The following is a 27760-nucleotide window of genomic DNA, read 5'->3' as shown; positions in this document are numbered from 1 at the left end:
GAAATGCTACCACATCCCTCTCTTCTCAGCAGGTAGGTGCGGTTGTGCTGCATCAGGGTCACACGCCTACACAGATACCATGTTCCTGAGCAGGGACTGAATTCCGCATCTGTAGCACTAAAAGCCTCAGCACCAGCTCCTGTTCCAAGAGCTAAAGGAGCAATCCCTTTGGTTAGAAAAAAACAGACAATTACGTAATCACCGAGTCCAGTGCTTTCTGGAAAGACTCAGGGTTGTCCTATAAACTACAGTGCCTGCGACTGTCAGATGTCAAAAAGCTTAATTAGCACAAAAGCCGCCCTTACTGCAAAACTGCATGCCGAGACACAGACCTCCTCTTGCCCAAAGAGGACATATGTTTACTGTCACCGCTTTTTCAGCTGAGGAATAATTTCTTCAGGCTAAGATGCTTTCACCTGATTCTCTCACAGCAATTACATGAGTCACTGTTTTTTTTCTTTGCTTAGTGAACAGGGGTGTTATTGTGTAGGGTATGATTCACCTGCCTGTCCTGGTATTTGTAGAGTGTCTGCATTGTATGTAACAACTAGAATGACCAGCTGTGAACATCTGGCTCTGTGTCCAGGTCCTGGTGTCCATTATGTAACTGATTTCCATTTTTCTTCAACTATTTCATTACAGAAACGCAGGTTTCCCAGATCTTCCACCTGCCCACATCTCTGCTGCTGGCTGATGTCTGCTCAGAGGAAATGGAAGAGGGAAATCACTCCATGGTGACTGAGTTCATTCTCTCAGGGCTGACAGATTGTGTGGAGCTGCAGCTCCCCCTGTTTGGGGTGTTCCTTCTGATTTATGTTGTCACCCTGGTAGGAAACGGGGGGATAATCTTGTTAATTATCACTGACCCCAGACTCCACACCCCTATGTACTTTTTCCTTGGCAATTTGTCTTTCTGTGACCTCTGCTATTCCTCCATAATTTCCCCCAAAATGCTGCAGAATTTCTTAGACGAGAAGAACAGCATTTCTTACACTGCCTGTGTTATGCAAATCTATCTCTTTGTCGCTTTTTCAGATATTGAGTGTCTCTTGCTGGCTGTGATGGCCTATGACCGTTATGTGGCCATCTGTAACCCGCTGCTCTATACGGTCACAATGTCCCACAGGGTTTGTAACCTGCTGGTGTCTGGGGTGTGTGCTGTGGGGATGGTGGATTCAATGATACTCACGTATTATACATTCCAGCTATCATTCTGCAGCTCCAACATCATCAACCATTTCTGCTGTGACATACCCCCACTGCTGGCGCTTTCCTGCTCTGACACCCACATAAGTGAGATTGTGATGTTTGCATCCATGTGCTACATTGAAGTAACCAGTGTTGTGACTGTCCTCCTCTCTTATGTCTATATCTTCTCCACCATCTTGAGGATCCACTCTGCCGAGGGCCGGCGCAAAGCCTTCTCCACCTGCACATTCCACTTGATTGCGGTGGTCATATTTTATGGCACTGTCCTTTTCATGTATTTCCGACCCTCCTCCAGTTATTCCATGGACAACGACAAAATAACCTCAGTGTTCTACATGCTGGTGATCCCCTTGTTGAACCCCCTCATCTACAGCCTAAGGAATAAGGAAGTGAAGAACGCTGTGAAAAAAGCCATGAATAAACTCCTGACTCATTCTTGAATCTGTTCTCCTCACTGTGAGTTGAAAGATGGGGAATGGAAAGAGGGAATTATTGCAAGATCATTTCTCAGAGCCCGTGGTGATATTGTTCATTGTTATATGTGTATGGTTTTATTAATTTGTTTGTATTCCAACAAGCGCTGCTGGCCCCCAACTCAGATCAGAGTTTGGGGGCTTTATTAGGCTATTACGCCAGAAAAATTAAAGGCGTCACTGCTTTCACATGTGCGTATGTAAATATACGTGACATACTTTTATAGAATGGAGTAGTTTCTGTTGGAATAGAAGAGAGGGGCAGGGAGCGTACCTCCCTCTTCATAATGAGGTTGGTTTAATTGTGCATTTGGAAGCATGAAGTGCATGATTTGTGTGTTTAAGGGAAGGGAGTTTGGCACAACGTTGTGATACTCCATATGGTGTTTGGAGACATTGTCCCCTTGTATCTGTCCATGTTTAAGGTGAAGAAAGGACAGCTCCATTGCAATGGTCTTTATTTTAAGTTAAGGAGAAATACAAGTAGAAAGAGGAAGGGCAACATTTTCAAGAGAGAGCACTGTATGTGTGCCTCTGTGATGCCCACACCAAAGTGAGTACAAAATAGCATTGACAGTTTGCGTTTTCCCTACAACAGGGCTCCTCAATGTGCAGCCCATGAGTTTGTTTGCAGCTCATGGTGCAGTTTGGGTTTTCGCAGGGCTCAACATGCGGCCGCAGGTGGGATCTTTTGAACACGGCCTCCATTAGGAACATGCTCCATAATAGTGACTCGATATAATGGTCTTCTGTTGGGATGCATTTTAGTAGTTACATTCCTGGCCTGTCATTGCTCATTAAAAGTGCTGTTCTATGGGTGGAAATGGGGTAACTATTGCATTTGATTAATATCAGCAGAACTGACTTAAGTGAGACCTATGTGTTGCGTAGCCTTTCCTTAATCTTTGTGTTCATGCCTGTCAGTGTGAAAGAAGCTATTTGCATATTGTGACGGGGTGCGGTCACAGATGACCCCTCGGGTTGCCTCTTGGGGTGCTGACATGGCCACTCATCTTCCTGCTCTCTGGGGCTCCTCACCGCCCGGTCCTGCTGGGCCTCTCCGCTGGTCACCCTCAGCCAAGGCCCCAAGCTGAGGTCCCTGCCCCCACCGAGAAGCAGCACAGACACTGAACCACTTCAGGTCCAAGGAGAGTGCAGTTTAGGGCCCAGCCTCCTGAGAGAGCACCCCCCAGATGGGGTCAAACCCCCAAAATTAAGGAAGTCTCCTTTAGCAATGAAAGGGGGAATGTGCACATTGGTTACCCTTCCCTCCCCCCAGGTAACAATCACTTACACTGGGTCTGATAGAAAATAAAAACGGTTTTATTAAGAGGAAGCCATAGGATTTAAGTCGTAATAAGAGAAAGTCGGCAGAGCAAAGTAGGTTACAAATCAAAAGAAACAAAACCGCTTGGCTGATTCTCCACTGAAGCCTCAGTGCAAACTTAAACTCACCCTAAAACCTCTTTTCCAGTTGCCACTCTAAACTAGGTCTGTCTTCCCCCACCCTAGGGTCTCAGGCTCCTTCCTTCAGGTGCAGCCCAGCCAAAAGACCAAGGCCTCTCCTCTCCTATTCTTTTTGTTAAAGAATTGAGGCCCCTCCCTACCAACCACTGCTCAGACTGAAGGACAAAAGAGATAGTTTAACAGTTGAGGGTAACACCCTCCATGTCTTTCATTCACATGTTTGAAACCTACAAAGTATTCCCCATTCCATGTGTCTAATTTTCCACACACAAATGGTACATACAACAGAGTAAGGTAAACCAAACCAGCAGGTCATTGCATGAAGATCGATGGGTTACATGAAATAATTGGCTCAAACCACCTTTGAGTTATGTATATTCATGTCCGCGAGTCCATTTCATAAAGCATGGGGGGGGGGTCTGTCACTCATATATTTGCATGTATATACAATTACACAAAAGTTGCAGCCCTTGGCATGTGCTGTGAGTATCATTGTGGCCCCCGGGGCTTCCAAACTTGAGTAGCCTTGCCCTACAACATAAACTGAAGGATAAAGTCACTTCAGACATGTACAACATCAGCAAGTATGTGATAAGTTCTTCCTCTTAGTTCTGTTGGAAGGTATTACTAGACTCGCTAAATCAAACTTTGGAAAATTGATCACGGCAGTATTGATCTTCCACCTGATGAAGATGTGGTGTTAGAAGCCTATCCAGTCTTGATTTGAAGTATTAAATCCACCATGTCTCATGATCGGTTTCCTTACTGGTGGTTGAAAAGTCGCTTAGATTCCTATCAGGTGGAGATTTGGGTCTTTGGTTTCTGTGGAGCTGTGCTGATTTACACTAGCAATGTGGCCCAATGACTCCAATGGAGACACAACCATGTACACAGGCTGGGGATCTGGTCTAATTGTGTGTTTCCAGGTGATGGCTACTTCTCCAGGTATGTCTGTGCATATCAGCCAGATCTAGGCAACATGCAACCAAGCCACAATCATGCTCAATGTGCATAAGTAGCAAGTCTAAGGAGGCCGGTCTGCCTGTGTGACATCACTACAAGCCAGAGGAACCTCATGTCCACCCTGTTCCGATGCTTGTGGGAGAAGTCTGGAGTCTGGCATACCTGGGTATCACTCTCAGTCCAGCAGGCTGGAGGGAGACGCTCAATGGGATGCGAAAGCAGATGTTAACCACATTTATGCACCAGCACCCACAGGACTGGGACAAGTACTTACCCCACCTGCTGTTCGCCTACAAAGAATTGCCTCAGGATTCCACAGAGTTCTCCCCATTGAAGCTACTGATCGGGAGAAGAGGGAGGGGACCCTTGGGATTGCTGAGAAATGAGTGGGAGGGGAAGGCCGCTCCTCAAAGGGAGTCAGTGGTGGAAGATGTACTGGCTTTCAAAGAAAAGGTCGCTGAGCTCATTGGCCTAGCCAAAGAAAACGTGTGTGGGGCCCAAAGAAGGCAGAAAGTCTGGTATGACCGTATTGCAAGTTTCAAGCAGCCTGGGATGGCCCCTTGAAGGAATAGGAAGCCTAATCCGAACTAGCTACTCGGTGCCGCGTGTAGCCACGTGGCATGGGGTCCGAACTAGCGGGCATTTAAAAATGGCGCCGGCTGGCATCATGCAAATGAAGCCCGGGAAATTCAAATCCCGGGCTTCATTTGCAACTCCGAATGACTACATTACCCCCCTAGTTCGAATTAGGGGGGTAGTGTAGACATACCCTAAGAGAGGGGGAGTCCACTTCCTCACTACCCTGGGCCTCACCTAGGACTATTGGCAGGCACTGTTGGATCCAGATGTCAGGCTGAACTCAGCATTTATCACCCCTTTGGGGCTCTATAAGTTCCTAGTTCCGCCTTTCAGCCTCAAGGGGATGCCTGCCACCTCCCAGAACCTGGTGGACCAGTTGTTGAAGGGGCTGGAGGGTTTTGCCATGGTTTACATTGATGATATTTGTGTTTTTAGCTAGACTTGGGAGGACCCCATATCCCAGGTCAGCCAAGTGCTGGACTAGCTTCAGGGGGCTGGGCTGACTGCAAAGGCTGGGAAGTGCAAGGTGGGGAGGAATCTTACCTGGGCCATATGGTGGGGAGTGGCTGTTTAAAGCCAGAGCTGGCCAAGTCAGAGGCCATCAGAGATTGGCCAACTCCCCAGACCAAGGAGCAGGTCCAGGCCTTCATTGGCATGGTGGGGTGCTACCAGAGGTTTGTGCCCCATTTTAGATCCATTGCCACCCCCATCACTGAGCTGTGTGAGAAGGGGAATCCAGACAAGGTAGTCTGGACCAAGCAGGGCCAGAGGGCTCATTGTGCACTAAAGGAGGCTTTGAGCAGGGCCCCGGTTCTGGTAAACCCGGACTTTTGACAAGCCCTTTCTGGTGCCCACCGACGCCTCAGACACGGGGCTGGTGCGGTGCTAATGCAAGTGGACGGAAATGGGGAGCAACACCCCATTGTGTTCCTGAGCAAGAAGTTGCTGCCCCAGGAACAGAACTACACACCCATAGAGAGAGCGAACGCCTGGTCACAGTGTGGGCCCTTCGAAAGCGGCAGCTCTAGCAAGTTGGGCAGCATTTCATGGGGTACACCGACCACTCTCCCATGACCTGGCAGCACCCGATGAATGGGGCCAATTCCACGCCGCTGATTCTAGAGGTGGAGTCTGCTCCTGCAGGATTACAACATGCAGGTGGTCCATGGGAAGATGGTGACTAATGTTATAGCCAATGCTTTATCGTGGAGAGGGGCCCTAAACTTCCATAGATCCCTGGATATGTGCCCCCACTCAGTTTGGTCTCAAAGGGGGGAAGAGATGTGATGAAGAGGGGATTGTATTTGCTTTGTTCTGTTGCATGTGAATTCTACTGTCCTAAAGTAGCTCAATGGGAAGGCCTCATTTTTCAGGGTGCTGTGCTAAAACTTAGATGTTGATGGGGATTTCGGGTGTGACCCTCACGAAGGGAAGCACCCCTCCTCACAGCATGTACAAAATGGCCGATGCCATTTGTAACTTGACTTCAGGAAGGGGTGCGGCCTAGTGGCACCTTTTATCCAGGAAGGAGAACAAAGCGCTGAGGAAGATCTCAGGTCCAAGCTACTAGGTGTGGAAGTCAGTCTTGGGTGGTGTGAAGGTGCATGAGGGAGCCAGAGGGCTTGGCTCTGAGCCCCCTCTCCCCAAGTTCCAACTCCACCTGTGGGGCGTTTCTGAGTAGTTATATTAAGAGATCACCCAAAAGCATTTGGTCCCCACCAATCACAGAACAGAGCCTCCATTTCTTGATCAGATTTATAAAATACTCAGCTTGAATTGAAAACAATCGAATGAAACACCGCTTAGCCTCACGCTACGTAACATTGACTGAGGTTGCATCTTGTAATTACACAGGAGTTAAGAGTGGACCAAATTAATCCCCATAGTGGTACACATTCACTGAGCACATTAATTAGGTGTCGTGTCCCTCTGGGCTCAGGAATTCCCAGTTGCTTCAGGCATCCGGTCCCACAGATCACAGATCTCCATATAAAATCCCCCAATACTCAAAACTGACATTTCTGTCAACATGTCTCTGTTCTCAGCAGGTACGTGCTGCTCTCCTGCCTCTCCATCACATGCAGGCAGACACCAAGGTGATCAGCAGAGATTGATTTCAAGATCTCCAGCACTAAACGCCTCCTTCTTCGCTCCTCTCCCTTGTGCTAAGAGAACCATCTATTTGTTTGGGGAAAATAGGCAGCCATGTAGTCAGTGATGCCAGAGTGTTCCATTATGTCTCTGGGGTTCTCTACAGACTAAAGAAAATGTCATTTTCAGATGTTAACAATGCTTAGCACAGCCCGTAAGATTCACTGCTAATTGACATGCTGAGCCACAGAGCTCTCCTCTCCCGAAGTGGGTGGAAAGATTGACACTCGTTTATTCTCATACCTTCTTCAACAAAGTTCTTCTTGAGCTAAGGAATAACCTCTTCAGACTGAGGTTTTCACACTGTTTCTTTCATGGCAGAGACCCAAGTCAGTGTCTGCTGCTTGGATTACTGAACAGGAGTGTGTGGAGGGGGAGATTATTAACCCCTGTGTCCTTGTATTTGGACAGTGTACGGCACACCTGGAATGACCAACTGTGAACATCTGGCACAGTGGACTAAGCCATTCGCTGATCTGCTAAAGGTGTACATTATGACACTGACCTCCTCCATTTTCTTCATGTACTTCATTACAGAGCAGGGATAGGTTGCCTGACCCACACCTCTGCCAGCATCCCTGTAGCTGCCTGATCTCGGCTTAGAGGAGATGGAAGGGGGAAATCACTCAGTGGTGACTGAGTTCATTTTCTCAGGACTGACAGATCGTCAGGAGCTGCAGGTCCCCCTGTTTGTGTTGTTCCTGCTAATTTATGTTGTCACCCTGGTGGGAAACGGGGGGATGATCTTGTTAATCATGACTGACCCCCGACTCCACACCCCCATGTACTTTTTCCTCAGGAGTTTGTCTTTCTGTGATCTCTGCTATTCCTCGGTAACTGCGCCTAAGATGTTGCTGGATTTCTTAGCCGAGAGGAAAAGCATTTCTTACATGGCATGTGCTGTGCAAATGTATTTCAGCACTTTTTTTCAAGACACTGAGTGTCTCTTGCTGGGTGTGATGGCGTATGACCGTTATGTGGCCATCTGTAACCCGCTGCTCTATACGGTCAGCATGTCCAGACGGCGTTGTAACCAGCTAGTGGCCGGGGTGTGTGCTGTGGGGCTGCTGGATGCGTTGGCACTCACATGTTGTACATTCCAGCTGTCATTCTGCCGCTCCAACATCATCAATCATTTCTACTGCGACATGCCCCCACTACTGGTGCTTTCCTGCTCGGATACCCGCATCAGTGAGAATGCGATGTTTGCGTCCATGTGCTACATTGAAGTGACCAGCATTGTGACTATCCTACTTTCTTATGTCTATATCATCTCCACCATTGTGAAGATCCCTTCTGCTGAGGGACGGCACAAAGCCTTCTCCACCTGCACTTTCCATTTGGCTGCAGTGGGTGTATTTTATGGCACTATACTTTTCATGTATTTCCGACCCACCATCAGTTATTCCATGGACAATGACAAAATAACCTCAGTGTTTTACACGCTGGTGATCCCCTTGTTGAACCCCCTCATCTACAGCCTGAGGAACACGGAGGTGAAGGATGCCCTGAGGAAAGCCGTGAATAGACTCATAAATAATCATTGAATCTATTTGCAATGGGCTGGGAATTGAATTCACCTGTTCCCATTCCTCCTCACTCTACCAGCACTGAAGTAATGTAATTTTTCAGAGTTCAAGGTAGAGTTGTTCATTATAATATTTGCAATTGTTATGAATGTGTTTGTATTTCACAAGCCCTGTTAGCCCCAACTCAGACCAGGACTTCATTGACTTTTTAGGTTCTTGCCCCGGCAAAATTCAAGCGGGCACCTGTTTCACATGTGGGAGCATAAGAATATATGTGATGTGTTGGGAAAGCATGGAGTTGTTTGCGTTGGGAAAGAAATGAAGGCCATGGAATTTATTTTCTGCATTATACTGGAGTTGGTTTCATCATGTGTTTGCAAGCATGAAGTGTGTGATTTCAGTGGATGATTCTAAAGGATCTTAGATCTCCCTCCTCATACCCTGTAGTCCTTCATGTGCCCTGTGGCATTGATGTAGAAATTGTCACCTGGTTTCTGTCCATGCCCAAGGAGAAGAAAGGAAAATTCTGTCTCAATGGCCCTTATTTTCAGTTAAGGGGAAAAACAAGTGAGGCAAAGGTAACATTTCCAAGAGATAGCATATGGGCTGCTGTGAAAGTACATGCTGAAGTGAGTACTGTACAAAAGAGTTTTGAATATGCGTGTTTTCTTTATGACCTAATTTTACTGAAAAATAAAGTCATATGAGACACTGGGTATTTATGTGACATCAGCATGTTCTGTGTGAAATCTTCCTCTTTCTTGCATTGGAAAGGCATATATATTCTCTGAAGGAAAGGCATTCTGGGAATTGTGCCAATCAGGGATCTGAAAGCACAGAGCTGGGCCAATCACTGATTTTCGAATTCATGGATGCTCAGGAAAACCTGTGTGCAGCCCGATTCAAATATAAATATCCCGCAAAGCTTTGGTACCTTGAGGACATTGACCACAATTTATTTTAGAGTCCAAAGAAACTTTTCACACTACCATAAAAGGAATGTTTCCTCCCATGTTTGGTGTAAAAACCAACACAATGAAGACTGACAAGATGGAGGGGATGCTGCTTCCCTTGTAAACTTTAGCCCAGTGTTTAGAGCATTCTCCTGGGATGTGGGACACACAGGGTACTTCTTCTCTCTTCCCCCATCAGATGAGGAAAAGTTATATGAAGTGGATCTTCCACAATGCTAGACAATTCCCTGGTGACTGGGCTATGGTCTGTCCTGTCTCATCCTCAGGGCTAGTCTAAGCTAATGCTACAAGTTGATCTAAGCTATGCTACTTCAAATCAACAGCATTTGATTAAAAACCTAGAGGTTTTGAAGTCCCGGTTTGATAAAGCCCTGGCTGGAATAATTGAGTTGGGATAGGTCCTGCTTTTGGGCAGGGGGTTGGACTCGATGACCTCCTGAGGTCTCTTCCAAACTTATTATTCTGTGATGTCCATACCGTGCTATGTCTGTGGGAGAGCTATGTAACTGAAATAATGCACCTTAGATCAGTGTTTCTCAACCTTTTTTTATAAAGTACCCCTTTTAAATATCTATCTATCTATCTATCTATCTATCTATCCAGGGCTTGACAAACGGCAGCGAAATCCACTCACCAGCCCTGCACTGTGCATGCGCAAGACCCACATTGCGCATGCGTGCGCTGCCGGGGGACAGGGTGACCGGCTAAAATCTACTCACCACAGGCGAGTAGATTCAATGATTTGTCAAGCCCTATATATATATATAAGTACCCCCAGTACCTACAGTTTTCAGACGCACATTTTTTTCTACCATTGCAACACATTTGTACGAACAACTTAATCATAGTCGGGTGGGCGATGAAATTTTTGGGTGCAAAAAGTACAAAAATAATAAAGTGCTCTAAAACTTAAAACAAAAATTCAGTTTTCTCCAAATATCAGGTGTGTTGACATGCCCCCCAGACTTCTCTTGCATTCCCCCTGAAGGTACTCATGCCACTGATTGAGGAACACTGCCTTAGATCACCACACAATGTTAGACCAGCTCTGAGACAGCTCCATGATGGAACATAGTCTATGAGGGAGAAGGAGTACATGTCGATGGACAGTTGCTCTCCCATTGGTTTGGCATGTCTTCACCAGGCCTGATAGGTAGACTCCTTCATTTATCATGGCAATGTCAATTTAACCAGTAGTTCAGAGATGACCTCAGGCCTTCTTGTTAGAACTGTTGCATTTTGGAGAAAACTCAGGCCCAGATAGAGAGAGTGATTCCATGGACTGGTTGCCAGGGGCACCCACCCTAGAGGGTTAGATGTTCAACTTACCGTCTCTGTTCCAAAGGTTAGTTAGCTAGTTATTCACAGTAGAACAACTTTGAAAGGAGAATCTGAGAGCAACCTGGACTGGACTAGCCGATAGCTCAGGGGCTTGGGATTCTTTCTGCATATGCAGGAAACCCAAGTGCAAATCTTTGTTGAACACTAGACAAAGGGGGAATTGGACCTGGATCTTCCACCACACAGGGAAAATATTACAAATGTAGAACACACCACCGGTGTCACACCCCAATGGCCCCCTACCTCAAGGGGTCCCCCTGGGGAGAAAGGTCACCACTAAATATTGCTAACGCTATTGCAAGCATCGCAGTGCATTCTGGGGAATGGTCAAATGTGTGAGTGCAGAGTGAATGAAGGATTCCTTTGCAGGTCACGAGAGGTCAAAAGGGAGGGAACGAAGAGAGCAGCAAACGGGTTAACTCCACCCTTCTTCTAGGCTCGAAGATAAGACGTTGGCTACAGCGAGCTCAAGGCCACAGCACACATCTGACTCTCGGCTGCTGACCAAGATAGAGGGGGGCCTGGAATCCACCAGCCAGCCATAAGAGACATTCAACTGAACAAATCTGCAGAGCCAACCCACAACAAGCAACACAAGCGAAGGCCAGTACAGAGGGAAGCAAAGGGAACAACAGAGACTATCCGGTGTGTTTTGGGAAAGTCAAGGCGATCACAGAAAGCCAGTTTGGACTGTCATGAAGAGTGCCAGGGCCAGAGGTCATGGAATGAACACCCCCAAAGGAGCCCAGGACTTCAAACCCTCCGTAGAGCTGGAGCAATTCAGAGAGATCACAGCGGACCCTGGATGACCTGTGCGCACAGGACTGAACTCCTGTCCACCCTTCCCCCTCTTCTCCTTTTGTTACCCCCAGGCCTGGGCAGCCTCAGGTACTGAGTGTGTGAGTATGAAAGTGGGTTAGGGCTTGGGATACTAACATTTTCTTCCTTCCTCTGAGTGATGTGGAAAGCACCCATCACTCTCCACTATTATTTTATTATTCTTTCAATAAAGCTTTAAAATTTAGACAGTTGGTGTGTTCCGTCATCTCCTCCCGTAACGATCTTGTGGCCTCGGTCTGATCACCTGACTCCTCAGGCAGATTAGTAACAGAAATCTGTCACACTGGCTCCTGCCTATTGCTGCTTTCTGACCACTAACTAAACTCTTTGCATGTAGCCCCCTTCTCCACACACACATGGTTTTGGGGAAAGGCTATTAGAATAATTTGTGACATCTTTCTGAATACTTTCTGGTCAACCAAAACTGCATTGTTTTTTACAGTAACTTGAAAGTCCAGAAGAAATGTACCAATTTTTAGACATTTTGCATCTTCGTCATGGGAGCCTTTGAATTCAAGGCCCAATCTATATCTGGGTATTAATAGACTCATAGAATGGAACCTTGAATCTCTGAGACTGGTTGCTCTTAGCTTTTGTAGGGCAATATTAACAAATTGATCAAATGCATCAGTATTTGCTGATGGTCACAGTAAAGATAGACACTTCCCAGTTTCCATAGAATTCTATAAATACAAAGTAAAAATGACTCTATGTCTTCACAACTATATTTTCGCTTTCCATGTTCAATGATGAAGCATTAAAAGATTCTTTTTAGAATGTAGCAATGATTTGGAATTTTAAAAAATGTCATCTGGTCTGTACAATGTATAATTGCCTCTTCTCATTCCAATTATTTGGAAGCAGCATTTCCAAAAGCATTTACTACTTCGGGGCACAGATGGCGAATGACTCCAATGGAGAAATACCCATTTACAAAAGCAGGGGATCTGGTCAAATGGGCAATGCCCATGTAGTGGTTACACCACTGAGCATGTTTATCCACATCCACCAGACCCAGCACAGTGCAGACAGGCCATGAGCATTCTCGGGGGGCACAAGGTGTCAGGAGGCTATGTCACCCTGTTTGACATCACTACAAGCCAGGGGAGAATCCATATTCACTTTTCCCTAGCTCAGAAAGCCTGATGGGCAAACACAAGAGGCTGCCCCTGGGAAAATCTCCATGTGAGAGGTTGGGCAGGAAGGGATCATCGATATTTCAGCAACTGCCAGATTCTGCACCAGTAGGAAGAGAAGTGTCATTTGCAATGCCCAGGAGCTACTTGTGTTAGAACTGGGTTATTTCCCAAGATAAAATCCCTGGCCATGAAGAATCTTATTCTGGAGAGATCCCAGCATACAAGGGCAGAGAAAGTGAATTATCCCATCTTTCATAGAATTATCTTTTCAATGCAAATTATCAGCTGTCCATCAAAATATCAAACTCATCTCATCTTACAAGGCAGTTCAGCAAAAAGACCATCATGCCTCATAAGGATGAAGTCCATCATAGGGCCCAGGCCCATGGCAGAGAATGTTGCAATGAGGTATTGTGAGATCTCTGTGGTATCTGTGAGCCAAAATATTTTATTTTCGGCCAAAAGCATTTGGTCTCCATAAACCACAAAACACACCCTCTCTTCATTGATCAACTGTCCACTCTGAATAACATGGGAGGCAAGAGAAGATCAAATTAATCCTTAAGGCCTGAGTTACTCTGAAGGTGTCTTTGGTTCCCTGAGCACCTTAATTAGGTGTCATGATCCCTGGCCTCTGTTTGTGGAAGGCTGGAGATGGGTTAGTTATTGGTTATTGGCAAATGGCTTGGTTATTGTCTTCGGTCCATCCCCTCCAGGGTCCCTAGTGTTGGCCGCTGTCGGCAGACAGGCTTCTGGGCTAGATGGATCTTTGGTCTGACCCAGTACGTCCATTGTAAGCTCAGGGCTCAGGGTCGGGGGTCTCACTGGACCACCTTGATTTTCATGCAGACCTGCTCCTGGGTGGCCAGGCTGGCAGCTATCCTGCCCTAGACGGCCACTTTCCTGTGACTAGTGTGGAGGTTGTGGATGAGGTCCATGATGTCCGCACTAGACGAGGTGGGAGCCCGCCTCTTGTGGACCTGGGCAGTCTCCCGGAAGCCGCCAGCCTGGTCCCGGGAAGAGGCAGAGGGTTGGGTGGCAGCGGGTGCCTGGTTCGTGCTGTGCCAGGTGCAGGGTCTGCTGGCTGGGTGCTGGCAGGCTTGAACCTGGCACGGGCACCGTAGCCAGACTGTGCCCCTTTAAGGGCTCCAGGGCCGGGAGGGGGGAAGACGAGTTTCCCTGGTGGTGCCCAGAGTGGCCACCAGGGCAAGCTGGGAAGGGCTAGCCTCCCACTAGTTCGAATTAAGTGGCTACACAGCCCTTAATTTGAACTACTTAATTCGAACTAGGCGTTAGTCCTCATGGAATGAGGTTTACCTAGTTCAAATTAAGCATTCCGCTAGTTCGAATTAAGTTCGAACTAGCGGTTTGCCTGTGTAGCGCCTATCAAAGTTAATTCGAACTAACGTCTGTTAGTTCGAATTAACTTTGTAGTCTAGACATGCCCATGGTGACTAATGTTACAGCCCATGCTTTATCATGGAGAGGGGCCCTAAACTTCCATAGATCCCTGGTTATGTGACCCCACTCAGTTTGGTCTCAAAGGGGGGAAGAGATGTGATGAAGAGGGGATTGTATTTGCTTTGTTCTGTTGCATGTGAATTCTACTGTCCTAAAGTAGCTCCATGGGTAGGCCTCATTTTTCAGGGTGCTGTGCTAAAACTTAGATGTTGACGGGGATTTCGGGTGTGACCCTCACGAAGGGAAGCACCCATCCCCACAGCATGTACAAAATGGCCGATGCCATTTGTAACTTGACTTCAGGAGGGGGTGCGGCCTGGTGGCGCCTTTTATCCAGGAAGGAGAACAAAGCGCTGAGAAAGATCTTGGGTCCAAGCTACTAGGTGCGGGAGTCAGTCTTGGGTGGTGTGAAGGTGCATGAGGGAGCCAGGGGGCTTGACTCTGAGCCCCCTCTCCCGAAGTTCCAACTCCACCTGTGGGGAGTTTCTGAGTAACTATACTAAGAGATCACCCAATAGCATTTGGTCCCCACCAATCACAGAACAGAGCCTCCATTTCTTGACCAGATTTACAAAATACTCAGCTTGAAATGAAAACAATAGAATGAAACACCGCTCAACCTCACGCTACGTAACATTGACTGAGGTTGAATCTTGTAATTACACAGGAGTGAAGAGTGGACCAAATTAATCCCCATAGTGGTACACATTCACTGAGCACATTAATTAGGTGTCGTGTCCCTCTGGGCTCAGGAATTCCCAGTTGCTTCAGGCATCCGGTCCCACAGATCACAGATCTCCATATAAAATGCCCCCAATGCTCAAAACTGACATTTCTGTCAACATGTCTCTGTTCTCAGCAGGTACGTGCTGCTCTCCTGCCTCTCCATCACATGCAGGTAGACACCAATGTGATCAGCAGAGATTGATTTCAAGATCTCCAGCACTAAACGCCTCCTTCTTCGCTCCTCTCCCTTGTGCTAAGGGAACCATCTATTTGTTTGGGGAAAATAGGCAGCCATGTAGTTAGTGATGCCAGAGTGTTCCATTATGTCTCTGGGGTTCTCTACAGACTAGAGAAAATGTCATTTTCAGATGCTAACAATGCTTAGCACAGCCCATAAGTTTCACTGCTAATTGACATGCTGAGCCACAGAGCTCTCCTCTCCCGAAGTGGGTGGAAAGATTGACACTCATTTCTTCTCATCCCTTCTTCAACAAAGTTCTTCTTGAGCTAAGGAATAACCTCTTCAGACTGAGGTTTTCACACTGTTTCTTTCATGGCAGAGACCCAAGTCAGTGTCTGCTGCTTGGATTACTGAACAGGAGTGTGTGGAGGGGAGAATTATTAACCCCTGTGTCCTTGTACGGCACACCTGGAATGACCAACTGTGAACATCTGGCACAGTGGACTAAGCCATTCGCTGATCTGGTAAAGGTGTACATTATGACACTGACCTCCTCCATTTTCTTCATGTACTTCATTACAGAGCAGGGATAGGTTGCCTGACCCACACCTCTGCCAGCATCCCTGTAGCTGCCTGATCTCGGCTTAGAGGAGATGGAAGGGGGAAATCACTCAGTGGTGACTGAGTTCATTTTCTCAGGACTGACAGATCGTCAGGAGCTGCAGGTCCCCCTGTTTGTGTTGTTCCTGCTAATTTATGTTGTCACCCTGGTGGGGAACGGGGGAATGATCTTGTCAATCTCGACTGACCCCCGACTCTGCACCCCCATGTATTTTTTCCTCAGGAGTTTGTCTTTCTGTGATCTCTGCTATTCCTCGGTAACTGCGCCTAAGATGTTGCTGGATTTCTTAGCCGAGAGGAAAAGCATTTCTTACATGGCATGTGCTGTGCAAATGTATTTCAGCACTTTTTTTCAAGACACTGAGTGTCTCTTGCTGGGTGTGATGGCGTATGACCGTTATGTGGCCATCTGTAACCCGCTGCTCTATACGGTCAGCATGTCCAGACGGCGTTGTAACCAGCTAGTGGCCGGGGTGTGTGCTGTGGGGCTGCTGGATGCGTTGGCACTCACATGTTGTACATTCCAGCTGTCATTCTGCCGCTCCAACATCATCAACCATTTCTACTGTGACATGCCCCCACTACTGGTGCTCTCCTGCTCTGACACACGCATCAGTGAGAATGCGATGTTTGCGTCCATGTGCTACATTGAAGTGACCAGCATTGTGACTATCCTACTTTCTTATGTCTATATCATCTCCACCATTGTGAAGATCCCTTCTGCTGAGGGACGGCACAAAGCCTTCTCCACCTGCACTTTCCATTTGGCTGCAGTGGGTGTATTTTATGGCACTGTCCTTTTCATGTATTTCCGACCCACCACCAGTTATTCCATGGACAATGACAAAATAACCTCAGTGTTTTACACGCTGGTGATCCCCTTGTTGAACCCCCTCATCTACAGCCTGAGGAACACGGAGGTGAAGGACGCCCTGAGGAAAGCCATGAATAGACTCATAAATAATCATTGAATCTATTTACTTCAGTGCTGGTAGAGTGAGGAGGAATGGGAACAGGTGAATTCAATTCCCAGCCCATTGCAATGTAATTTTTCAGAGTTCAAGGTAGAATTGTTCATTATAATATTTGCAATTGTTATGAATGTGTTTGTATTTCACAAGCCCTGTTAGCCCCAACTCAGACCAGGACTTCATTGACTTTTTAGGTTCTTGCCCCGGCAAAATTCAAGCGGGCACCTGTTTCACATGTGGGAGCATAAGAATATATGTGATGTGCTGGGAAAGCATGGAGTTGTTTGTGTTGGGAAAGAAATGGAGGCCATGGAATTTATTTTCTGCATTATACTGGAGTTGGTTTCATCATGTGTTTGCAAGCATGAAGTGTGTGATTTCAGTGGATGATTCTAAAGGATCTTAGATCTCCATCCTCATACCCTGTAGTCCTTCATGTGCCCTGTGGCGTTGATGTAGAAATTGCCTCACTTGTTTTTCCCCTTAACTGGAAATAAGGGCCATTGTGACAGAATTTTCCTTTCTTCTCCTTGTGCATGGACAGAAACCAGGTGACAAAGGTAACATTTGCAAGAGATAGCATATGGGCTGCTGTGAAAGTACATGCTGAAGTGAGTACTGTACAAAAGAGTTTTGAATATGCGTGTTTTCTTTATGACCTAATTTTTCTGAAAAATAAAGTCATATGAGACACTGGGTATTTATGTGACATCAGCATGTTCTGTGTGAAATCTTCCTCTTTCTTGCATTGGAAAGTCATATATTCTCTGAAGTAAAGGCATTCTGGGAATTGTGCCAATCAGGGATCTGAGAGCATGGAATGCACAGAGCTGGGCCAATCACTGATTTTCGAATTCATGGATGCTCAGGAAAACCTGTGTGCAGCCCTATTCAAATATAAATATCCCGCAAAGCTTTGGTACCTTGAGGACATTGACCACAATTTATTTTAGAGTCCAAAGAAACTTTTCACACTACCATAAAAGGAATGTTTCCTCCCTTGTTTGGTGTAAAAACCAACACAATGAAGACTGACAAGATGGAGGGGATGCTGCTTCCCTTGTAAACTTTAGCCCAGTGTTTAGAGCATTCTCCTGGGATGTGGGACACACAGGATACCTTTCTTCTCCCTTTCCCCATCTGATGAGGAAAAGTTATATGAAGTGGATCTTCCACAATGCTAGACAATTCCCTGGTGACTGGGCTATGGTCTGTCCTGTCTCATCCTCAGGGCTAGTCTAAGCTAATGCTACAAGTTGATCTAAGCTATGCTACTTCAAATCAACAGCATTTGATTAAAAACCTAGAGGTTTTGAAGTCCCGGTTTGATAAACCCTGGCTTGAATAATTGAGTTGGGATTGGTCCTGCTTTTGGGCAGGGGGTTGGACTCGATGACCTCCTGAGGTCTCTTCCAAACTTATTATTCTGTGACGTCCATACCGTGCTATGTCTGTGGGAGAGCTATGTAACTGAAGTAATGCATCTTAGATCAGTGTTTCTCAACCTTTTTTTATAAAGTACCCCTTTTAAATATCTATCTATCTATCTATCTATCTATCTATCTATCTATCTATCTATCCAGGGCTTGACAAACGGCAGCGAAATCCGCTCACCAGCCCTGCACTGTGCATGCGCAAGACCCACATTGCGCATGCGTGCGCTGCCGGTGAACAGGGAGACCGGCTAAAATCTACTCACCACAGGCGAGTAGATTCAATGATTTGTCAAGCCCTGTATATATATATATGTACCCCCAGTACCTACAGTTTTCAGACACACATTTTTTTCTACCATTGCAACACATTTGTACGAACAACTTAATCATAGTCGGGTGGGCGATGAAATTTTTGGGTGCAAAAACTACAAAAATAATAAAGCGCTGTAAAACTTAAAACAAAAATTCAGTTTTCTCCAAATTTCAGCTGTGTTGACATGCCCCCCCAGACTTCTCTTGCATTCCCCCTGAAGGTACTCATGCCACTGATTGAGGAACACTGCCTTAGATCACCACACAATGTTAGACCAGCTCTGAGACAGCTCCATGATGGAACATAGTCTATGAGGGAGAAGGAGTACATGTCGATGGACAGTTGCTCTCCCATTGGTTTGGCATGTCTTCACCAGGCCTGATAGGTAGACTCCCTCATTTATCATGGCAATGTCAATTTAACCAGTAGTTCAGAGATGACCTCAGGCCTTCTTGTTAGAACTGTTGCATTTTGGAGAAAACACAGGCCCAGTAACTTGAAAGTCCAGAAGAAATGTACCAATTTTTAGACATTTTGCATCTTCGTCATGGGAGCATTTGAATTCAAGGCCCAATCTATATCTGGGTATCAATAGACTCATAGAATGGAACCTTGAATCTCTGAGACTGGTTGCTCTTAGCTTTTGTAGGGCAATATTAACAAATTGATCAAATGCATCAGTATTTGCTGATGGTCACAGTAAAGATAGACAGACACTTCCCAGTTTCCATAGAATTCTATAAATACAAAGTAAAAATAACTCTATGTCTTCACAACTATATTTTCGCTTTCCATGTTCAATGATGAAGCGTTAAAAGATTCTTTTTAGAATGCAGCAATGATTTAGAATTTTAAAAAATGTCATCTGGGCTGTACAATATGTAATTGCCTCTTCTCATTCCAATTATTTGGAAGCAGCATTTCCAAAAACATTTACTACTTCAGGGCACAGATGGAAAAATATGAAATCATGGAGAAGCGCGTGGTAAGCTTGCAATGCCAGACAGCTACTGGTCAGTCAGGAATCAGTTTGGAGTAGAGGAATCTACAGTGGGGGCTGTTGTGATCCAAGTAGCCAAGACAATCAATACCCTTCTTCTATGGAGGATTGTGATTCTGGGAAACATGGAGGACATAGGGGAGGGCTTTGCTGAGCTAGGGTTATCTAACTGCGGTAGGACAAGAGATAGAATGCACATCCCCATCTTGACACCCGACCACCTTGACAAGGAATACAGAAACTGCAAAGAGTTCTTCTCACTGATGCTGCAGGGTATGGTGGCTCACAAGGGCCATTTGACCAACATCAAAGTGGAATGTCCAGGAAAGCTGCATGACTCACTCATCTTTAGAAACTCCTGCCTGTTCAGCAAGCTAAAAGCTGCAACTTTTTCCCGCAACAAGAAAATTACATTCAGAGATGTGGAAATGCCAATAATGAATCCTTAGAGACCCAGCCTGCCTCTTGCTCCCATGGCTCCCGAAGCAAGGAGCAGTTCAACCACAGGCTGAGGAAGTACAGAATGGTGGAGGAATGTGCTTTTGGGTGTTTAAAGAGAAGATCCTGCACTATGCTAACTAAGTTTTTAATCAAATCTAACTAGGTTAGACCTCGGCAAAAGCAACATTCCCATTGTGATGATAACTGGCTGTGTGCTCCATAACATCTGTGAGAGCAAGGGAGAAATGTACCCTGTCTAAGTGGAATGCCAAAGTATAGCACCTAGGAAGGGAATTTGAGCAACCAGACACAAGGGCAGTAAGGAAAGCACAGCGACGGGCAGTGCTAATCAGAGATGCTTTGAAAGAACGGTTTATGAGTAGCCAGTTTTGAGAGTCATGCATGTTGCTCTCAATGAGGTGCCCCTGCATGCAGTGCACTTGCCCACTTCTTCCATATGAGCAATAAAGAGACAGTTGTTCACAAATCATGTGTTTCAGTAAGGGAAGAGAGAACAGTGACAGGAAAGGAGTCCAGGGTGGGAGATTGTGCCAACTGTGAGGTTTTGCAAAGCGTCCCCGGGGACTGAGTGTGGGGATGCCCTTGACTCCCCCCTACATTCCAGGGCCTCTGGGAGTGGAGGCTATGGAACTCAGTGAGGAAGAAATGTTAGCCCACAAGGGCCAGAGGATGTGCTTTGTCCAGGAAGGAGTCCTGGAGTGTCACCATGGGGTCCATCACATCCACTGTGGACAAACAGTGCCTGTTTGGTAAATGCTCCAGGTAGGTAGGTAGACAGACAGATAGATAAGATGGAGTACTTCTACATGTCCTCCAGTTTTTATATTCCACTACTGGGGTAAAGACATTGAGGTGATGCTGAAATTAGGAATAACTGAGAGGATTCCAGCTACAGCTGCAAACAATCGGCCCGTTCCCGCAATATGTAACTTTCTGTTCCTATGAATCCAAATACTGGCTGAACATTTTTCTTGAAAAGGTTTTTTTTATGGGAAATTGGATAATCAATGCAACTATTTTTTCATGGCATTCTCTTTCCCATGGAAACTACCAGCTTTCCAGCAAAATACCAAATTCCCCTCTTTTCTGAACTGTGGTAGTGGGACTGTCATGATGTTTCCGGGCTGTTCCACAAGTGGCAAGACCATCATGCATGAAAGAGGCTGGAGTCCAGCCTAGAAGCTGGGACCATGGCAGAAAATGGTGACATGTGGTATCTGAGGGACTCGTGCGTTTTTTCTGAGCTGATATATTTTGTTTTCTACCAAAACCTTTTTTTTCTCTTCAAGCAACAGAACAAATTCACCGTTTGTTGACCAGCTTTACTTAGTAAAAAAGCCAAAGGAGAAATGTACTCCTAACTTCGTATTCAGTAACTCTGATAGAAATTGCATCATTTAATAGCACAGGAAGAAAACATGATCCAAATTAATCCCCAAGGTAGGAGTCACACAAAGGGTTATTTGGCTTCACTGAGCACATTAATTAGTCTTCGTATCTCTCTGAGGCCAGGTGTTCCCAGGTGCTTCAGGGATTGTGTCTCATAGATCATAGATCTCGGTATAAAACTACCGTAAACTTCCAGTGGGGAAATGCCACCACATGTCCCTGTCTTCTCAGCAGGTGCGTGCTATTGTCCTGCATCACAGTCACACACAGATACTGACATCAAGGTAAGGATCAGGTATGAAATTCAAGATCTCCAGCACCGAAAGCCTCAGCCCTGATTTGATCCCATGAGCTCAGGGAAGAACCTCTTCAGTTGGAAACAATAGGCAGTTACGTAGTCACTGAAGCCAGTATGCGCCATTATGTCTCTGGCATCTGAAAATTGCACTCACTATAGTCTGTGTAAACTCGGGTTTGGGTTTTCAATTAGCCCAGCACAGAAGCTTTACCCCAAACTGACAGGCCGATCCACAGAGCTCCCCTTTACCAAAGAGGGAGAAAGATTAACATGTGTTTAGTCTCACCTCTTTTTGAACAAAGGAATAATAGAATCATAGAGCTAGAAGAGACTTTAGAAAACCATCAAGTCTAGCCCCCTGCCCAAGGCAGGACCAATCCCAAGTAAATCAACCCAGCCAGGGCTTTGTCAAGCCGGGACTTAAGCACCTCTAGGGATGGAGACTCCACTACTTCCCTAGGTAACCTATCCCAGTGCTTCACCACTCTCCTAGTGAAAGTTTTTCCTAATATCCAACCTGGACCTCTCCCACCACAACTTGAGACCATTGCTCCTTGTTCTGCCATCTGTCACTTCTGAGCCTTTCTCCAGACTCTTTGGAACCTCCCTTCAGGAAGTTGAAGGCTGCTATCAAATCCTCCCTCACTCTTCTCTTCTGCAGACTAAACAGACCCAATTCCCTCAGCCTCTCTTCGTAGGTCATATGCTCGTCACACTGAGATGGTTTCACCCGGATTCTCTCTCAGCAGTCATAAGTCATTGTTTGCTTCTCTCCTTAGTGAACAGGAGTATTAATGTGGGGGGCATGATTAACCTGCGTGTCCTTGTATATGTACAGTGTGCACATTGTATGGAAATTCTAGAACCTCCAGCTGTGAACATCTGGCTCTGTAGACTAAGCCCTTCCCTGATATTGTACTGGTGCCTGTTAAGATATCCAATTTTCTTCAATTATTTCATTACAGAAAAGGGATAGTTTACCCGGATCATCCACCTGCCCACATCTCTGTAGCTTCTTGACCCTTGCTCCCAGAAGATGGAAGAGGGAAATCACTCGGTGGTGACTGAGTTCATTTTCTCAGGACTGACAGACCATCCAGAGTTGCAAGTCCCCCTGTTTGGGGTGTTCCTACTGATTTATGTTACCACTCTGGTGGGAAATGGGGGGATGATCTTCTTAATCAGGACTGATCCCCGACTCCACACGCCCATGTACTTTTTCCTCAGTAATTTGTCTTTCTGTGATTTCTGTTATTCCTCGATAATTTCCCCGAAGATGCTGCTGAATTTCTTAGCAGAGAGGAAGAGCATTTCTCATGCTGCTTGTGCTGTGCAAATGTATTTCTTCATCTCTTTTTCAGATTTTGAATTTCTCTTGCTGGCTGTGATGGCATATGACCGTTATGCAGCCATCTGTAACCCACTGCTCTATAGCGTCACTATGTCTCGGCAGCGCTGTAATCAGTTGGTGGCTGGCGTCTATGCTCTTGGTTTGGTGGATTCAATGATACTCACATGTTGTACATTCCAGCTGTCCTTTTGCAGCTCCAACATCATCAACCACTTCTTCTGTGACATCCCCCCAGTGCTGGCACTTTCCTGCTCTGACACCCGCATCAGTGAGATGGTGATGTTTGTCTCCATGTGCTACATTGAAGTGAGCAGCATCGTGACCGTTCTCCTCTCCTATGTCTATATCGTCACTACCATCCTGCGCATAAATTCCGCCGAGGGCCGACGCAAAGCCTTTTCCACCTGTACGTTCCACTTGACTGCGGTTGTCATATTTTATGGCACTGTCCTTTTCATGTATTTCCGACCCACCTCCAGCTATTCCATGGACACAGACAAAATAGCCTCGGTGTTTTACACTCTGGTGATCCCCATGTTGAACCCCCTCATCTACAGCCTGAGAAACACGGAGGTAAAGGATGCCCTGAGGAAAGCCACGAACAAACTCCTGACACATTCTTGAATCTGTTTAACTCATTGCTGGTTGAGTGATGGGCAGTGGAACCGGGTGAATTCAAATCCTAGCCCATTGCAGTATAATTTCACAGTGCCTGTGGTGTTTTTATGATTTTTAATTTGTTTGTATTCCAACAAAGTTTGCACTCCCCAACTGAAATCAGGACTTCAGGGGTTCATTATCCTAGCAAAATTAAAGGAGGCAGCTATGTGCATATATAAATATCTGAGAACTGCTTTTAAAGCATAGAGCAGTTCGTTTTGGAGAAGAAGGGAGAGGCATGGAGATTAGCTCCCTCTACATAGCGGGCTGACTTCATTATGAATTTGCAAGTGTGAAGTGTGTGGCTGAGTCAAAGGGAGTTTTGCGCATCTGCTCTTTAGCCCTTTATGTGCTCCATGAGGTTGTTGTTGAGATTGTCCCCTGGGGTGTGTCTAAACTACATGCCTCCGTCGACGGAGGCATGTAGATTAGCCAGATCGGCAGAGGGAAATGAAGCCGCGATTAAAATAATCGCGGCTTCATTTAAATTTAAATGGCTGCCCCGCTCTGCCGATCAGCTGTTTGTCGGCAGATCGGGGCAGTCTGGACATGCCGTGCTGACAAAGAAGCCTTTCTTGATCGGCACAGGTATGCCTCGTGAAACCAGGTTTACCTGTGCCGATCAAGAAAGGCTTCTTTGTCGGCGCGGCGCGTCCAGACTGCCCCGATCTGCCGACAAACAGCTGATCGGCAGAGCGGGGCAGCCATTTAAATTTAAATGAAGCCGCGATTATTTTAATCGCGGCTTCATTTCCCTCTGCCGATCTGGCTAATCTACATGCCTCCGTCGACGGAGGCATGTAGTTTAGACGTACCCCTGGTTCCTGTCCATGCATGAGAAGAAGAAAGGAAATTTCCACCTCAATGGTCTTTATTTTAAGGTAAGGGAACAACAAAACAAGGAAGGTGAACGTTCCCAAGAAAGAGCACAGTGTGTGTGCCTCTGTGACAGTACACGCGAAAGTGAGTACAATATATCACGGACGGTGTACGTTTTCTCTACAACATAAAGTAGACAGAAAGATAAAGTCATTTCAGACACTAGATAATTGTACAACATCAACAGGTTCACTATGCATCCTTGATCTTAGTTCCGTTGGAAAGAATTACAGACTCTGACACATAGGGACTGTGGGAATTATACGGCTCAGGGGGCTGTGAGTAAGAAATGCACAGAGCTGACCAAGAGCTTGGTTTTGAGTTCCCGGGTTGTTGAGAAAAACTCAGGTTCACACCATCCAAATCTGAAAATTCCTTAAATATGTGGCTAATGTAAAACATTGGCCAACATTCCCTGTGGAGTCAAAGGAAGCATTCAATACAACTGTAAATGGAACATTCCCTTTCCTTCCTGGGCAATTTTTAGTGCACAAGCAAAGACAATGAAGGGCTTGGCTGACAAGACGTATAGGAATGGAAGAGGGGGTGATGGTGCTGCTTCCTAGGTAGACTTTAACCCAGTGTTTAGAGCATTTTGTGGCATGTGGGAGACATAGGTCAAACCCCCCAAATCGGTCTGATGAGGAGAAGCTATTTTAAGTGGTTCTTCCCTGTTGCTGGACAGTACCCTGGTAACTGGGCAATAGTATGTCCTGTGTCTTCCTCAGGGCTAGTCTATACTAGTGCTGTGCATAGATCTAAATGATCAGAGTTCAAAAGTGCATGGGAGAGTTTCATAACTGAAGTAGCCTACCATAGATCACCAGTGTCTACCATAGATCACCAGAATTTCATAACTGAAGTAACCTACCATAGATCACCAGTGTCTACCATTGATCACCAGAGTTTTGTAACTGATGACTGGTGACTATGGTAAACTATTTCAGTTACAAAACTCTGGTGATCAATGGTAGACACTGGTGATCTATGCGAGGAATTGGTGATCTATGGTAGACTAGTTCAGTTCCGAAACTCTGGTGATCAATGGTAGACCCTGGTGATCTATGGTAAACTACTTCAGTTATGTAACTTTGATGATCTATGGTAGACTACCGGTGACTATGGTAAATTACTTCCGAATTTCATAATTGAAGTAGTCTGTCATAGATCACTAGAGTTTCATAACAGAAGTAAAAAACAACAGATGGTCTGGTAGCACTTTATAGACTAACAAAACATGTAGATAGTATCATGAGCTTTTGTGGACACAGCCCACTTCTTCAGGCTGTGCCCACGATACCATCTACATGTTTTGTTAGTCTATAAAGTGCTACCAGACCATTTGTTGTTTTTTTCTGTAACAGACTAACTCGGCTACCCCCTGAAGCTTCACAAATGAAGTAGTCAACCATAGATCAACACCTGGAGTCATTTAAGATTTTCTGTCAATTTGTGATTTCAAGTTTGGAGAACATGAAACATGGACCCTCACCCACTAATTATAGCTGGATCATCTCCTTTAGAAACCGATGTAGTCTTGATGTGAAGGGGTAAGTGGTATTAAATCCACCACAACTCCTGGCCTGTTTCCTTGCTTAGGTTGAAAACCTGCTCAGGTTCACTGCCATTGAAGGTCTTGCCCCTTTGTTTCAATAGAGCTGTGCGGATTTACACCAGCTGGAGTTCTGGCGAATGACTCCAATGGAGAAATACCCATTTACAAAAGCAGGGGATCTGGTCAAATGGGCAATGCCCATGTAGTGGTTACACCACTGAGCATGTTTATCCACATCCACCAGACCCAGCACAGTGCAGACAGGCCATGAGCATCCTTGGGGGGCACAAGGTGTCAGGAGGCCCTGTCATCCTGTTTGACATCACTACAAGCCAGGGGAGAATCCACATTCACTTTTCCCTAGCTCAGAAAGCCTGATGGGCAAACACAAGAGGCTGCCCCTGGGAAAATCTCCATGTGAGAGGTTGGGCAGGCAGGGATCATTGGTATTTCAGCAACTGCCAGATTCTGCACCAGTAGAAAGAGAAATGCCATTTGCAATGTCTATTGTGTTAGAACTGGGTTATTTCCCAAGATGAAATCCCTGCCCATGAAGGATCTTATACTGGAGAGATCCTTGTATACAAGGGCAGAGAAAGTGAATTATCCCAACTTTCATAGAATTATCTTTTCAGTGCAAATTATCAGGTGTCCAACGAAATAGCAAACTCGTCTCATCTTACAAGGCACGTAAGCAAGAAAGACCATCATGCCTCATAGGGATGAAGTGCAGCCTAGGATCCAGGCCCATGGCAGAGTGGTATTGCAAGATCTCTGTGGTATTTGTGAGTCAAAATATTATAATTTTGGCCAAAAGCATTTGGTCTCCATAAAGAACAAAACACACCCTCTCTTCGTTGATCAACTGTCCACTCTGAATAACATGGGAGGCAAGAGAAGATCAAATTAATCCCTAGGGCCTGAGTTACTCTGAAGGTGTCTTTGGTTCCCTGAGCACCTTAATTAGGTGCCATGATCTTCTGAGAGTCGGTATTCCCACTTGCTTCAGCAAGCTTCTCCCACAGATCACAGATCTCAGTATAAAACTTCCCACCCACTCTGTAGAGGCAGTTTCTGACCATGGGGAAACTCCGCCACATCTCTCGTTTCTCAGTCACAGCTATACAGGCACCAAAGTGATGAGCAGGGTTGGAACTCAAGAGTTTCTGAACTAAACAATGCAGCCCCAGCTCCTAGCACATGGGCTAAGGACAAAATCTCTTTGGTTGGAAAAAAGGGCAATTGAATCGTCACTGTAGCCAGTGCTTTTTTCCAGGTTTTCCTGCACACTGGAGAAATGTCATTTTCAGAGGCTGAGAAGCATCATTATAACGGTGAGCAACCTTTATCTCAAACTGACAGACCGAGCCACAAAATTCCCAACAAGGATCGGAAGACTGATATTCGCTTACTCCCACCCCTTCTTGAGCTAAGCAATAATTTCATCACATTGAGACAGGTTTCATCCTGATACTCCCACAGCAGAGTCACAAGTCTCTGTTTGCTGCTCAGATTAGTGAATGACAGTGTTTGTACATGGGACGTTATTGACCTGTGAGTCCTTGCATGTGTACGGTGTGTGCACTGTATGGAACACCTCATATAACCAACTGTGACCATCTGGCTGTGAGAACTAAGCCTTTCTCTGTGCTCGTACCGGTATCCATTAAGAAACTGGCCTCCTTTTTCTTCACTTGTTTCCTTAAAAAGAAGAGATAGGTTTTGGTAGCCACTTCCCCACGTCAACCACCTCCTCACATCACTGTAGCTGCCTGATCTCAGCTGAGAGGAA

At 45.9% G+C, this 27760-nt stretch overlaps 4 protein-coding genes across 4 annotated transcripts; all 4 read left to right on the top strand.

Annotated features, from left to right (window-relative positions):
* The first annotated feature begins 710 nt into the window (after positions 1 to 710).
* LOC102448514 (olfactory receptor 5AR1-like) lies at positions 711 to 1649 on the top strand. Its single transcript, XM_006133558.2, has one exon. The coding sequence runs from the start codon at positions 711 to 713 to the stop codon at positions 1647 to 1649; it is 939 nt and encodes a 312-aa protein (XP_006133620.2).
* Positions 1650 to 7450: 5801 nt separating this feature from the next.
* Positions 7451 to 8389, top strand: LOC102448755 (olfactory receptor 5AR1-like). The gene has a single exon (XM_006133559.2). The coding sequence runs from the start codon at positions 7451 to 7453 to the stop codon at positions 8387 to 8389; it is 939 nt and encodes a 312-aa protein (XP_006133621.2).
* A 7297-nt stretch (positions 8390 to 15686) lies between these two features.
* On the top strand, positions 15687 to 16625 carry LOC102448999 (olfactory receptor 5W2-like). Its single transcript, XM_006133560.2, has one exon. The coding sequence runs from the start codon at positions 15687 to 15689 to the stop codon at positions 16623 to 16625; it is 939 nt and encodes a 312-aa protein (XP_006133622.2).
* Positions 16626 to 22559: 5934 nt separating this feature from the next.
* Positions 22560 to 23498, top strand: LOC102449241 (olfactory receptor 5AR1-like). The gene has a single exon (XM_006133561.2). The coding sequence runs from the start codon at positions 22560 to 22562 to the stop codon at positions 23496 to 23498; it is 939 nt and encodes a 312-aa protein (XP_006133623.2).
* The last annotated feature ends 4262 nt before the right edge of the window (positions 23499 to 27760 follow it).

This window comes from Pelodiscus sinensis, chromosome 4, assembly GCF_049634645.1.
Source record: "Pelodiscus sinensis isolate JC-2024 chromosome 4, ASM4963464v1, whole genome shotgun sequence".
In the NCBI taxonomy this organism is placed as follows: Eukaryota; Metazoa; Chordata; order Testudines; family Trionychidae; genus Pelodiscus; species Pelodiscus sinensis.
This window is presented reverse-complemented; position numbering and strand designations above follow the sequence as displayed.